Raw genomic sequence first — 13,905 nt, 5'->3', positions numbered from 1 at the left:
GGCACACGCGCCTCACCTGCGTACTCCTGGGGCAGCATGGGCCTGTCCACCACCTTCTGGAGCGCCTCCATCCACGCCCGCTGCTCCGACTCCGTCTCGCAGGCCAGCAGAAACCGGCGCTCTGGCGTGACAATGGTGATCCCGTGTGGCCAGTGGTGGCCCTGGGTGGATGGTGGGAGCCCGTCCAGCACCGTGTAGCCGCTCTCTCTGCTGCCGATGAAGACTTCCCCGCGGGCGAAGGCGTCCTGGGGGGGCACCGGGGTGCTGCACAGGGCGGCTGCTCCTGCCTGAGTCACTCAGCTGCGTGCAGCCCCCAGCCTGGCCCGCCCCCTAGCTCACCCAGCAGACCACCTGAGCCCGCCTGCCTTGCGGTGGTGGGAGGGCACAGCCACACCTAAGGGGCCTGGGGCGCGTCCGGCCTTACCAGCGGGTCCTTGAAGTACATGAGCCTGCGGTCGTCCATGGTAAACCAGCGCTTGCGGAAGCCTTCTGTCTGCTGGGGGGCGAGGGCACAGGTCGGCCCGAGGCCGCGCCTCCCCCGGTGCGCCACCTGGTCCTGGAGTCTGGACCCCATTCCTGCCCGCCCCGCCCCGCAGCGGGGACCCCGGGTGCACAGGGGCGTAAGGCAGGGCTCGCAGCCGACCAGACCGGACCCAACGCCCCAGGAGCGCGGTCAGTGGAGCCCACGCTCACAAAACACACGGTGGGGTTGCCGGCACTTAACCCCCACTGTGTTCCGCCCAGCCCTGGGTGACAAGGATGGGGCCTCGCTGTGAGGCCCAGGCGTCCAGGGCGCTGGGTCAGACCCACCTTGGGCCCCGTCTTCTCCATGTAGCCCTCCTGAAGGTAGTTCCTGGACAGCTTCGGCACCAGCTGGGGCAGAACCACGTGGTGTGGGCCTGGGGGCCTCCCCGCCTGCCCACTCACCCCACCCCCCACCCCCCCCCCCCCCGCCTTCCTTCCCCCTCCACACTGACGCTGAGACCCCCCGGAACAAAACCCCGTGGTCTCCAGGGACTTCAGGCCACTTGGCGGCCAGGGTCTCTGGGGGCAGCGTGGCCCTCGGTCAGCCCCTAGCCGCCCGTCCCGGCCGAGGGCACACGTCCCGCCCGGGGTCACAGGGAGCACGGCCACTCACGTCGGCGTTGCTGGCGCCCGGGAAGGCCACCTGCAGGTAGTGGAAGCGGGCGGCGCGCAGCGCGTTGAACCAGTCCACCATCTCCTGGGGGCAGAGGCGGGGTGAGGGCCGCGCCAGGGCCTCCACGTCCCCCAGCCCCGCCCGCCTGCGGCCCTCGGGCCAGCGTGGGTGCCCACGGACGGCCTCCGGAGCAGGCCTGGGCGGTGGGCTGCGGCCGGGCTGCCCCTCAGCCCCGCTGCTCCGGGCCTTTCCTCAGACGCGGCTGTTTTTATGACCGGACGTTGGCCCAAGGAGGCGCGTCTGTTATGGACCCACGCACAGCCTGCTCTCACCAGCTGCACCAGTGTTCTTAGGTCAGTCTCCCAAGGCACTTGAGATAAAAGAAACAGTGGGACCTAATCAAACTCCAAAGGAAACTGAACAAAATGAAGAGACAGCCCGCAGGCGGGGAGGAAATGTCCGAACAAGGCAACCGATGAGGGCTTAGTTCCCCAACATCTACAGACAGCTCATATAACTCAGTGACAGAAAAACAGCCCAGTCAAAAAACGGGCAGAAGACCCAGACAGACATTTCTCTAACGTACAGGTGGCCAAGAGGCACATGGAAAGATGGTCAGCGTCACCAGTGATCAGAGAAACGCACGTCAAAACTGGAGCGGGGCGCCGCCTCGCACAGTCAGGACGGCCGACGCTGGGCAGTTACAGGTAACCTGCTGCAGAGGCTGGGGCAGGGGCTCCATCACCCATGTGGGCGTAAACTGGACATGTGGACAGCAGTGTGGAAGGGCCTCAAAAACATACGAGCCTGCTCCTGGGAGCAGAGAGGAAACCGACTCAGACAGACTCGTCTGGAGACACACAGGCAGCCTGTGTGTCCACGGGCAGATGAGTGGGTGAAGATTTGTACACACACGATCAGCCGTTTTAGAACGAAATGAACGCCATCTCAGCAATATGGCTGCACCCAGAGAGTAACTAAGGAAAGACAAACACGTTCGAAGTCACTTAACACGTGGGATCTAAACACGGCAGAAACGAGCTTTCAGGAAACAGAGCCTCGCAGAGAACAGACCCGCGGTTGCCGAGGAGGGGGTGGGAAGGGTGAGCCGGCAGACGAGCCTGCAGGAACGTAAGGGCAGGTCTGTGCAGCTCAGGGAGCCTATCCTGCACCCGGTGACAGCCCGTAGCGGACGGGAACGTGAGAAACAGCTGTGCGTGACCGAGTCCGAAGACACCCACACTGTAAGGCAACTACAGTTCAGTAAAATTAAAAGACAAAAACATGAAACCCAGGATGGGCTAAAACAGGGAACCCAGGAACGAACTCGCGTGTTCACTGGTTTCTGGAACAGTATCAAGACCGGCCGTTGGGAGAAGACAGTCTTTTAAACCAACTGCTGGGAAAATGAATGTCCACACGCCAGAGAATGAGGCTGGACCCTTACTTAACCACAGACGAATCAAGGACTGAGACGTGAGTCCCCGACAGTAAAGTTTACAAGAACACGGGGCCACGGCACGACTCGGCAGCGACTTCCTGACTATGACCCCAAAGGCACACGCGGCTGAAGGGAAACGTGGTTATTTTAAAATACTGAGCGTCAAAAGACTGTGTGCTGTGTACAATCCACACAACGGCCGGGCGCATGGAGATCATGCCAGAGAGACACACGGAGGCCAGGCCTGGGGGTCTGCTCGGAGGCCCAGCCTCGCCAGGTGGGGACGCAGATGCCCGCCCTGGGGCAGGGCTCCGCCAGCTGCCACCCCTCCTCTCCCTGGGGCTCCTAGGTCCCCTCTCCCACGGGGCCCAGCCAGCTCCCACGGCAGCCACGCTGGTGGTCCGGCGGCCGGACAGGCTCTCCTCGGCCAGTGTGGGTGGTCCGGCCCCACTGCTCAGCCGTGCGCCCACCTTCCCGTCCTCGTGGTAGACGAAGATGTTGCGAGTGCTGTTGTCCTTCAGGTAGGTGACCTGCAGGCCGTGCGGGTGGCCGATCTTGGCCGGCTGGAAAGTTGCGTTCAGGTGCTCGATCTTCATGACGGCCTTGGGCTCCTTGGCCTGGGGAGCAGGGCCAGGCCTCAGCATTAGGCAGGCATGGCGGGCTCTGCGTGCTGGCCCCACACTTGGGTGCCCTGTGGCTCTGAGCAAGTTACCTACACTTTCTGGGCTGGGCTTCCCAGGAGCTGCGAGGGTGGGCCCTGTGGTCCACCCCACGCTAGGCCGGGTGCCCCCTTCCTGCTCCCCACCCTGCCAGCCTGACCTCTCCCCTCTCCTTGTCGTGGGGCTGCAGATGTCCCGGTGCCATCGGGCAGGGCCGGCCAGCCCCTCCACACACTGCCCAGGGTCCCCCTGACGTGCCTGCAGGGTGCCAGTCCCCTGTCCCTCGAGGGCCTAGGAGTGCCCCCAGCATCACCCACACCAGAGGGAGTGGCTGTGACCAGCGGCGGGCGGAGGATCCCCACGGGGGCAGTGTTTCCCAGGAGAGCGTGGGGCAGCTGGCGGTGCGGCACCACAGTGCCAGGCCTAGGTGGGGGGCTGGCCCCTGAACCCACTCACATCACTCCTGTTGAAGTACTTCAGGGCCCCCTCACGCTCCGTCAGCACGAACTTCCGGCTTAGGAACTGCCCGTTGTCCCGGCCGCGTTTCCAGAGAAAGCCTTCTCGGTAGCCTGCGGGGAGGGCATGGTTGGACAGCCGCCCCAACGAGGGGACCGGGTGTTCGTACTCCTGTCCGGGGGGCTCCCGAGTGTCTCTGGACCCTGGGCCGCCCTCTTCCTTTTGCTGGGTGGGCGGGAGGCACATGGCGCCCACAGGTTCTGCGGGCCTGGGCCTGGCGGTGGCCAAACACCCAGACGCGAGAGCACCACGGGCCCAGAGAGACGGGGCGGGGTGAGAGGCAAGTTCGGACACACGACGCCACGACGGCCTCGGCCAAGACCCGGGGAGCCGGCCCTGACCTCCAGGCCCGGGCTCTGTCATGTGGCTCTGAGGTACAGACTGCGGTCAGGGCCACAGCGGCCGGCGGGGGAGACGGACGACAGGGGCTGCGTCCGCCCCGACCCCTCTTGCCCTTTCTTTCCCCTTTGCCTGTTCTGGGCCCCAGGTGAGCGTCACAGGTCGGGGCCCCCATGTGAGCGTCACAGGTCAGAGCTGGGCCCCCGTGTGGGTGTCACAGGTCAGGGCCGGGCCCCCGTGTGGGTGTCTCAGGTCACGGCCCCCATGTGAGCGTCACAGGTCAGAACTGGGCCCCCATGTGAGTGTCACAGGTCAGGGCCCCCAGCTGGCCCTCTGAGCCGGCCGTGCCCGGTGCTGCCCTCTGCTGGCCATGACCGCAGGCTGCAGCTGTCCCAGTCGGGACACCGTGGCGAGGTGCTGACCCCGGAGCCTCCAGCTCCCTGCCCGCCGCCCGCCCTGGACACCACGGACACGGGGCGTTTCTCTGCGCTCCAGACATCTATAAAAAGGCGGCCTCCTGGCATCGGGGCCGCTGGCCCTCTCAGTCTGCAGTGCGACAGGCCAGGTGGGGCCCCCGCCCACCCCCCACGACTCGGAGAGCCCCTGCCGCCTTGGAGCCTGGGACAGGCCCAGCCCCGTGCCCTGCACACAGCACCGGTGCCCCGTGTGTGCTGGAGGACAGGGCCACCACCACGCCCCCAGCTCAAGCCTGGCACGTGTGCTGACTAAACGAGCGCTCCGCCAGGGCGAGGCTCCCCCTTGCCGGCCTCCCCGACCCTGAGTCAGCTACAGAGAGCAGCGCCCGAGGAACAGCTCTTCTGCGAGGATGGTCCCAGCCAGCACCCTGTCCACACGAGACACGGCCAGCCAAACACGCACTCGGCGGTCTCGTGGCCCCACACGGGTCTCCAGGACCGTCCTGTGGTCACCCCTCTGCCGAGGATGCGGCTGAGGCCGGCAGGAGTCCTGTCCGAGGCCGCTGGCCAGCGAGCGTGCAGCTGCTGGCCAGGCCCACCAGGGGGCAGCAGCACCTCGGCCGGCCTGGGCTGGGGCATCCCTGCTGTGGCCCCCATGGAGCTCCAGCCGGTCACCCCAACCCCGCTGACCTGCCGCGGCCAGCCCAACGGGACGGGCCCCCAGGCCCAGCAGCGAGCCGCCAGGAGGCCTGGGTTTGGGTGTGTGGTGTGGCCGCGGTGTTTCCGGGTGGGCACTCGCCAGCCTCCGATGCCCCCGGGTCATGGGTGGCTCTCAGGCCACAGTTTGAAGCCCGCGGCCAAGCCACGCTCTCTCTGCACCCCTGCCCCGTGACGCAGGACGCAGCAGCCCAGGCCCTGCCACGGGCACCGCCACCCAGCACGCCCTGGGCTCCAAGCCGGGCCCCCGGCCACCCGCCCACCAGTAGGCCCAGCCCAGGGGCCCCGAGCATCACCCACTCCCAGCCCACACTAGGGCCCCGGCTGCGTGCGGCATGACCGTCTGCTCCCAAAAAGCTGGCCAGTGCCAGGGCAGAGGCCACAGGGTTCACTCAGCATTTACTGAGTGCCAGCTGCGTGCCCCACGCAGGCTGCCCCCCGCTCAGCAGCCACCTCTGCTCAGCAAGCCCTGCGCGGAGCAGCCAGGATGCGGGCAGGGGCTCTGGGCTCCAGTGCTGCCCACCCCAGGGATGACACACGGGAGCCAGCTCCCCGGCTGACCGTCCCCCGAGGGGACAAGCACTGTGCAGCCTCTCGTCGAGCTCAACACACACGTCCCCGCGGCCCTGGGGCCTCGGTCTCCGAGGGGCTGGACCTGTGACTCCGGGCATGCTGTGACAGGCGGCCCTCGGGACAACAGGGGCCCTGTTGCCTGTGAAAGGCGGCCTTTGAGGCTCGGTGCAGGCGGGGACGGTCTGGGGACAGAGCCAGGAGCAGCCGGGACCTGGGGTCAGCCGGCCGAGGGGCCTGTGGGCAGTGGGAGGCACGGCCTGGCCCAGGCACCCCGTATCTCTGCCACATTATCTCAGGGCAAGTGCCTCCCACACCCGTACCTTGGCCAAGGGCAGCATGGGGGCACCTACTGCCTCGCCTGCCGCCACAGCAGAGCCGTCGAGCCGGGCTGGCGCCTGCGGTCCTGCCCACGGCCGCGGCCTCATGCTGGGGTCCCTGCCTGACGGGGGCACGTCAGCGTCCCAGGGAATGCCAACCGTGACCCGGGAAGTCACCCCTGTGCCTCTGTCCTCACGGGCACCTTGTCCATGGTGGCTTCTGGGCGGGATGATGCCCACCCCGCCTCGCGCTCGGGTCCCTGGATCCTGGAACATGCAGCATCCACCCGCTGCAGACCCCACACACTGCCCACGCAGCTGCTCAGGTTGCCTGGCTCAGCCCGTGTGCCCTCCCTCCGGGCCGCGGGCCCCCTTCCCGGTGGCCATGGGTGTGTCGGCCCCCCGTGCGTGGGAGAGGCCCCCGGGAACCCCGGCGCTCCTCGCAGGGGGCTGCACCTTGAGGAAGACAACCGGCCGGGGCAGCTGCTCCACCACTCTGGACTGCAGGGAGGCGAGGGCTGGGGAGAGACAGGGGCACGGGGAGGTGTGGGTGGGGGCCAGGGGGCAGGACACTGGGGGCTTCGGGCCTAGCCCCCTCCATGTGGCACAGTGCGGGCAGGGCTCCAGTCTCAGGGTCTCCGGCCAGCCAGGTGGGCAGCTGTGGGGAGCCGTGCCCTGGGTGTCCTTAGCCACCACTCTCTCCCCGGGAGACCTGGGGAGGCAGGCTGGGAAAGGGAAGCCCCACCGTGACCACAAGACAGGCTACTCAGGGCCACACTCAGGGCAGTGCTGGGCACCTCCCCACAGTACCCTGAGGGGGCTTTGCCCCAAGGGGGCTTGCAGAGGGCTCCCATGGGGTCCTGCACACGCGGGACACTTCTGAGAATCTCAGGGCACCCAGAGCTCCACTGGGCGAGGGGGCTGGGGGACCACAGGCTTGGCTTCTCAGGGCTCGAGGCGGTGGCATTTACACTCTGGGGGGTGCTGGCTTTGAAGAAAAGAGAAGAAAGCCTGGCCAGGGCTCACTGCCCTGAGCCCGGGGGCAGAGACGCAGCCAAGGCCAGGGCCTCCCTACTTGGGGCCGAGTGCTCGGAGAAAAGGGGGTGGCCTCCCGCAGAGGAGCTGATGCCTGGTGGGAGCTGCCCCCCACGAGGCCCACACCGTGCCCAGCGCGCCTCCTGGCAGCCGGGGGAAGTGGGAGGCGAGGGTGTTCCCAGCCCAGGCGGGAAGTCTGGAGCTGCCGCAGGGAAGCCTCCTCTGGGGGGCTGCTGCCACCCGAGGCGGAACCAGGGGAAACGGGCCACGTCCTCAGGGCACTGACCGCTGACTGAGCCCTGGGGTCAGGCTGGGCCTGGAGCCAGCGCCACTGCGAGCCCACCCTCCTGTCTGCCTGACGCCCGCTGGGGTGGACCCTCACAGCCAGAGGTCCTGATGCAGGAACAGACGACACCCTGCCTCTGCCTCTGAACCGAGGCCACACGCCACACATTCCAGACCCCTGAGGGGTTTGTACCTGGGAGACGGGAGACGGGCTGTGGGGTGAGCGTCCCGGGGCCTCAGGCAGGACGAGTGTGAGTCCTGGGGCTGAACAGGGAGCTGCGCCCACGAGCTCGAGGCTCTCGGGCAGCTGAGTCAAGGCCACAAGCCAGTCCTGCAAGGGCCTGCCAGGCAGGAGCGGGGCGCACGCAGAGCCCCTCGGCCGACAGACTGTGCAGGGGCCGGGCAGGAGCGGGGCGCACACAGAGCCCCTCGCCCGACAGACTGTGTGGGGGCCGGGCCCCCGTCGCAGCAGCAGAAGCCCCTGTGCTGACCAAGCCCCCGGGGCCTGGCCCACCCTCTCCAGGCCCACCTGGGCCCCAGGCCTGTCCACACCCCTGTGGACAGCCCCACCCGCCCTGCGGGGCAAAGGCACAGCCCCCAGAGGGCCCTGGGCAGCCCCACCCTCGGGCAGGTTCAGGGCGGAGCTGTGAGCAGCTGTAGGGCCCTTGCGGCCAGGTCAGCCAGCCGGTGTTGAGGGCCGGTGGACGGACATGGGCCCAGACACTGAAGCGGCCGCCCAGGTTCCTTGGGGCCCTGCTCCAGCTCTGGGGGGCGGGGGGCGGGGGCGGACACCCAGCTGCGGGCAGCCTCACCTGCAGAGTAGGGCTCCTGCCGCTCGGGGTGGGCGAACTCCTGCCGCTCATACTTGGCCCGGATCCACTGCTCCCGCAGGAGTCTGAGAAGAGAGGGCACATGCTGGGCGACACTGGCCAGAGCTGCCCAGGTGAACTTCTGACAAGCAGGCGGGCCAGGCTCACCCACTGAGGGGGGCACCCCAGGCCACGGCTGCCAGGAGCAGGGGTCCCAGCCCGCCCCACTCACATGGGAAGCAGGAGGGGCCAGCTTCCAACAGAGGCCAAACGGGGTGCTGGCCTGACCTCCCCCAAACCCGAGGTCAGGCACCAGGGACATGGGAAGGGAGCTGGGTCCCCAGCCGCTCTGGGTCACGGGCCTGCTGCTACAACTGACCGCCTCCCTGGGACCTGATCCTCCCTTTCCCCAGACGGCAGGGGGCGGGGAGGGCCCCGGGTCCAGAGACCCCACTCGGGCCAGACTCTGGCCTCCTGACTCACCACCTATTTCATCCCAACGGCACCCCAGAGCCTTTGCCTGTGGGAGGCTGCTGCAGCCCCTCCACTAAGTGGATATAGCTGGAGGTGCACTCCACACCAAACACGGGCATTCACACGCCCCGTGCACCCCTGCACGGCACTCCACAGAGCACATGGGCATCCACACTCCCTCCACTGCTGCGTGGCCTCCACGGTGAGCTCAGCTGTCAGCCCCCATACCCTCCTGGTCTCATGGCTGCCTGGTCAGGTTCCCTTGTTGATACCAGCCCAGTGAGGGGCCTCTCCCAGGACCCCATCCCTCCCGGCAGACCCAAGCACCTGAGTCTGGGGAATGCAGTGGGCTCGGCTCCTGTGAGCCTGCACCCAGTAGAGGTTTCCCGAAAGTGGGGCCCACTGGGATTCAGAGCACCCTCCCACTGGGGCCGCCAGGTCAGCCGAGAGGCCTTGACCACACGGCCCTGCCGGGGCACCTTGCAAGGACCAGGCCCGTGGGAGTCTGTCCATGGCGCCAGCTCAGTGGGGACGCAGCCATGCGTGCAGGTGGGCTGACCGCAGGAGAGCTGCTGACCTGCAGATTCACAGCCGGGCAGAGCGGCCGGGTTGGGGGCGCCAGGAGGGGCGGGGCCGAGCAAGGGGCCCTGCCCACGAGGGCTTGAAGGGCTGGACACGGTGTGCAGAGTGGGGTCAGCCCCCGGCTCCCCACCTGTCAAGCGGGGTCTGAACTGGTGGGGCTGAACACCCGCCTCAGGTGGGTCACCGCTCCCAAGCCCGCTGTGGCAGCCAGCAGCCCCTCATCTTCCAGCCCTCATCGCGCAGAGCTAGGAACACACGAGCCCTGCATGCAGCCCGGGTCCCGGTGTCGCGGGCAGGGTCCCCGGGGTGTGGGGTTCACCAAGTGAGTCGGGGCGACAGCACTGAGCACCAAGGAGGAGGTGCCGCCCAGGGGTGGGGCCGGACGCAGGGGCCTGGGCTGAGGGCAGGCTGCGGCCCTGCCGTCCATCCCAAGAGAGGGACAGCCCAGGAGGAGCCTCGTCACAGGGCCTTCCTCTCCAAGCTGGTGCAGAGCCCGACATGGGGGCCTCCCCCAGGGACTGGGGTCCCAACCTCACCCCAAGCACCTCCCCTGACCTCCGGAACCTTTCTGAACCCAGTGGAGCCCAGGAGTGCCCACGGGGTGGGCAGACAGGGAACCTGAGGCTCAGAGAGGTTGGTGACTAGGATCGTGTGGGGTCATGCCCCTGACCCTCCCCGTGTCCATGTCCTGGGCACCGAGCCAGGTGGGCCGCATGCAGGAGCGGCCGCCCAGCAAGCCCTCCAGACGGCCGGGGGCGCCACAAGGATCCCTGGACCCAGGCTGAGGTTCCCGCAGGGACCTGTACCGCCCGGGAGCCCAGGCCAGCTGTCCCCACCCTGCCCGCCACCGCCACCACACCAGGAACCAAAATGAAGCGGGAGGCACCTGGATAGGGCTCCCGGACACGGGCTGGCGCAGAGCAGCGGCGCGGACGGGCCCCTGTGTACTCACGGGCAGTCGGAGGCCGAGGGCCGGTAGTAGAAGGGGGGCACTCTGGACTCGAACGTGGCTCTGGCGATGGCGTTCCCACGGGAGGCCATGAACTGCAAGAGAGACGGTGTCAGGCCCCGAGCCACAGCTGACCTGGGGCAGGGGGGCTGGCCACGGGGTGGGGGAGCTGGGCACTGCCCTTCCCCGCGGGCGGTGGGGCCCCGGCCCCCCAGAAAGGGCCCCTCAGGTGGGAGGCCCCGCCCCCGCCCCACATCTGATCCCACGGGTCCCGGGGCACAGAGGCCAGACCGGCCCGGAAGCCCACGTCCTGTGAGGCGGCCAGGCTGCAGAGACCAGGCAGGGCACTGCAAGTAGAGAACGAGCCTGCGGGACGCAGACAGGGTGCCCTGTGGGGTGGGGGCGACGGGGGTCTTTGGAGCAGCCGGTGTGCGGGGAGTCTGGGCACGGAAATAGCACGAGCGAAGGCCCTGAGGTGGAGTGAGCTGGGTGAGCCGGAGGGGAAGCCCTTGGTGTTGGTGCGGGGGGCTTCCCGCAGGGCCTCAAGGGCCAGGGGTGGCACAGGTCCCCGGGGCTCCAAGCCCACCCTCTCAGTCAGGGCACCGAGGACCGTCCGGCCGAGGGTGCACAGGATGACCGGCAAGAGCCACAAAACGATGAGACCCTTCAGCGAAGGCTAGGACCAACGTGGGGTCCTCAAAGCAGAGGCTTCTCCGCACAGAGCACCCGCCTGGTCCAAGGCCGGCTGAGGACAGCAGCCGGACGTCATCGCTGAGGGCCAGCGGGGTGAGGGCCCTCAGGCTCCACAGAGAAGCCTCCGAGCGCCCCCGGGAGCAGAGCAGACGCTGAACAGACACGCCAGCTCTGGGTGAGGGAGACAGAAAGCACGCCGTCTCCTTATGTTGATCTACTTTTAGCAATTCTCAAAAAAGAAAACCAGGAATAGAATTTTCAAGAGCTAGAATGATTCTAAAGTTCACTTTAAAGCTAACAAGCAGAAGAAAATTGTGAGAAGGAAGACGCTTCCTAGCAGATATTAAAGCCTATTATAAAGCTACCGAGTCAAACCGTGCCAAGAAGAAAACCTCACAGGTCCAGAAGCACATCCAACGGGATCTAATGTCCAGTATCAACAGGTTTAGCAGGACGAGCTGGTACACAGAAGTGGTAACGTCTCAGATCGATGGGGGTTGATAACCAATGAGAAACTGGAAACCGTTGGAGAAGAGGGGGTATGCCTTTCAGCAAAACAAAACTCCAACTTTATGAGAGGCTGAATTTCCAAAGTTAAGCAATCAAAATAGTAGACGAAGGGAATTCCCTGGCAGTCCAGCTTCCAGTGGAGGGGGCAGTTTGATCCCTAGTTGGGGAACTAAGACCCTGTAGACCACGCGGAACAGCTAAAAAAGATGGATGAAAATCACAGGGTGATTAAAACATGACTCAAGGAAAATATGGAAGGAAATCTTCAGGATTTGGGGTTGGGAATGGTTTCTTAGTGTGCCAAGTCGCTCTCACGTCCAACTCTGTGCGACCCCGTGGACCATACAGTCCGTGGAATTCTCCAAGCCAAAATACTGGCATGGGTAGCCTTTCCCTTCTCCAGGGCATCGTCCCAACCCAGGGATCGAGCCCAGGTCTCCTGCATCGCAGGCGATTCTTTACCAGCTGAGCCGCCAGGGAAGCCCTTAGGTTTCTCTCAGGCTTCTTAAAGCTATCAGATAAGCCCAAGGTTTCTTAGAGGCGACAGCAAAACCACAAGGAACAAAAAAAAAAATCAACAGAACTTCACCGGAACTTAAGACTCCTGTGCTTCTAAGGACCCCATCAGGAAAGGGAAAAGGGGTATGAGCCTTAAAAACACGAGGCTCCTGAGAAGCAGCCGTCCCAGGTCCTGAGACAGCCGAGGGCCGCGTTGCTGTGGAATGTCCCGGACGGGCGAATCCAGACAGGAGAGCCGCCCTGGGGTCTCAGGAAGGGGCTCCCCGAGCTGAGGACGACAGATGTGCTGGCAGCTGGAGGCGACGGCTGAACTGGATTGTGGGTGTGCTTTATCTGCTTTTCGCAGCTGGGAGGCTGACGTACAGAGCTGGTTTCAGGCGTGAGACCTGGTGTTCTTGTTCGGGTCGTGGGACGCCGGTTACGGGGCTGGGGACCGTGCGCTGCCGTTCAGCCCGTGACTTATCTGGCCTAGGGTGGAATCGGCGCCTCAGTCTCCTGTTCCCCCAGCCCTGCCCTCCGGCAACCACCTGCCTGTCCCCGTGCCTGTCAGTCTGAGTCTTTTTCAGATTCCGCAGGGGAGTGAGATCAGACTCGTCTTCCCGTGTCTGACAGGTTTCTCTTAGCGTAAGACCCTCCAGGCCCACCCCTGTTGTTGCAGATTGTAAAATGCCACTCTTCTGGCTTAGGAATATTCCGTGGTATAAATACACATCTTCCTTATCAAGTCACCTGTAGACGCTCCCACATCTTGGCTATTATAACTCATGCTGCAGGGAACACGTGAGTACATATATCCTTTTGATTAAAAATGTTCTAGTGGGATTGTACCCACCAGGCTGCTCTGTCCATGGAATTCTCCAGCCACAGTGGAGTGGGCAGCCGTTCCCTTCTGCAGGGAATCTTCCCGACCCAGGAATGCAGCGCTGTGGGTGTGTTCTTTGCCGCCTGAGCCACCAGGGGAGCCCTCATCCTGGTGGGGCTGCTGGATCACAAGGTAGGTGGGTGTCTTTTTCATTTTCTGAGGAAACTCCACGCCGTTCTCCACAGCGGCTGCACCAGTTCACATTCCCACCAGCAGTGCAGAAGGCGCTCTTTTCTCCACATTTGTTATTTATAGAATCTTTTTTTCTTGGCCACATGGCACGTGGGATCTCAGTAGTTCCCCTACCGGGGATGGAACCCACGGCCCCAGCCCTGGAAGCGTGGGGTCTTAACCGCTGGGCCGCCAGGCGAGCCCCCGTTATCCGCAGACTCTTAACAAAGGCCACTCCTGGCACCGTGACGGGGCGCCTCGGCACAGTCTGGATCAGCGTTTCTTTTTTTTGTTTTGATTTTTGGATCAGCGTTTCTACGCTGGCGCTGAGCGTCTTTTCACGCACCTGGTGACGAGCCGTGTGTCCTTAGAGACGCGTCTGTCCAGGTCCTCCGCCCGTTTCTAACTGGACACTTTCTGTTTTTTCTTTTTGATACTGAGTTGTATGAGTTCCCTGTACATTTTGTGCAATAGCCCTTAACACACGCATCATCTACAAACATCGCTACCATTCAGTAGGTGGGCTTTTCACTTTGTTGATAGTTTTCTTTTTGTGCAAAAGCGTTTTCATTTGCTGCGGTCCCATGTGTTTATCTTTGCTCTTGTAGCCTGCCTGAGGAGGCAGACCCAGAACGATATTGCTGAGACTGACGGCCAAGAGCTTGTGAACGGTTTGGGCTGTATGGTTTGGGGTCTTTTTGACTCACTTTTTGTACACGGTGTGACCCGCGGTGTGGGCCGCCCAGCTCTCCCAGCAGCTTTCACAGAAGAGACTCTCCTTTCCCCACTGCACGTTCCTGCCTCCGGATTATTCACTTTTTAAAAACTCACTTTACTGAAGTCCAGGTGATCTACAGCACTGCACTGCTTTCTGACGCAGCGTTAAGGCACAGACCTGCC

The 13,905-nt window shown here is 64.6% G+C and overlaps 1 protein-coding gene across 5 annotated transcripts in view; it reads right to left on the bottom strand.

Moving 5' to 3' along the window:
- ADAP1 (ArfGAP with dual PH domains 1) overlaps positions 1-13,905 on the bottom strand; it is a 35,232-nt gene that overhangs the window by 1,813 nt on the left and 19,514 nt on the right. For 3 of the 5 annotated variants that reach the window (XM_005225013.5, XM_005225014.5, XM_059881155.1), the window contains exons 3-10: positions 10,254-10,345; positions 8,249-8,331; positions 3,695-3,807; positions 3,050-3,196; positions 1,139-1,222; positions 811-873; positions 425-496; positions 17-245 (exon numbers count right to left, since the gene is read on the bottom strand). In XM_005225013.5, coding sequence (XP_005225070.1) covers positions 17-245; positions 425-496; positions 811-873; positions 1,139-1,222; positions 3,050-3,196; positions 3,695-3,807; positions 8,249-8,331; positions 10,254-10,345 — 883 coding nt within the window. The remainder of the gene's footprint in view (positions 1-16; positions 246-424; positions 497-810; positions 874-1,138; positions 1,223-3,049; positions 3,197-3,694; positions 3,808-8,248; positions 8,332-10,253; positions 10,346-13,905) is intronic. The other 2 variants (NM_174513.2, XM_059881156.1) reach the window with 1 other exon arrangement.

Source organism: Bos taurus, chromosome 25 (genome assembly GCF_002263795.3).
Source record: "Bos taurus isolate L1 Dominette 01449 registration number 42190680 breed Hereford chromosome 25, ARS-UCD2.0, whole genome shotgun sequence".
Classification (NCBI taxonomy): Eukaryota; Metazoa; Chordata; class Mammalia; order Artiodactyla; family Bovidae; genus Bos; species Bos taurus.
Note: the sequence above shows the minus strand (reverse complement) of the source record. Positions and strands in the feature narration are given on the sequence as shown.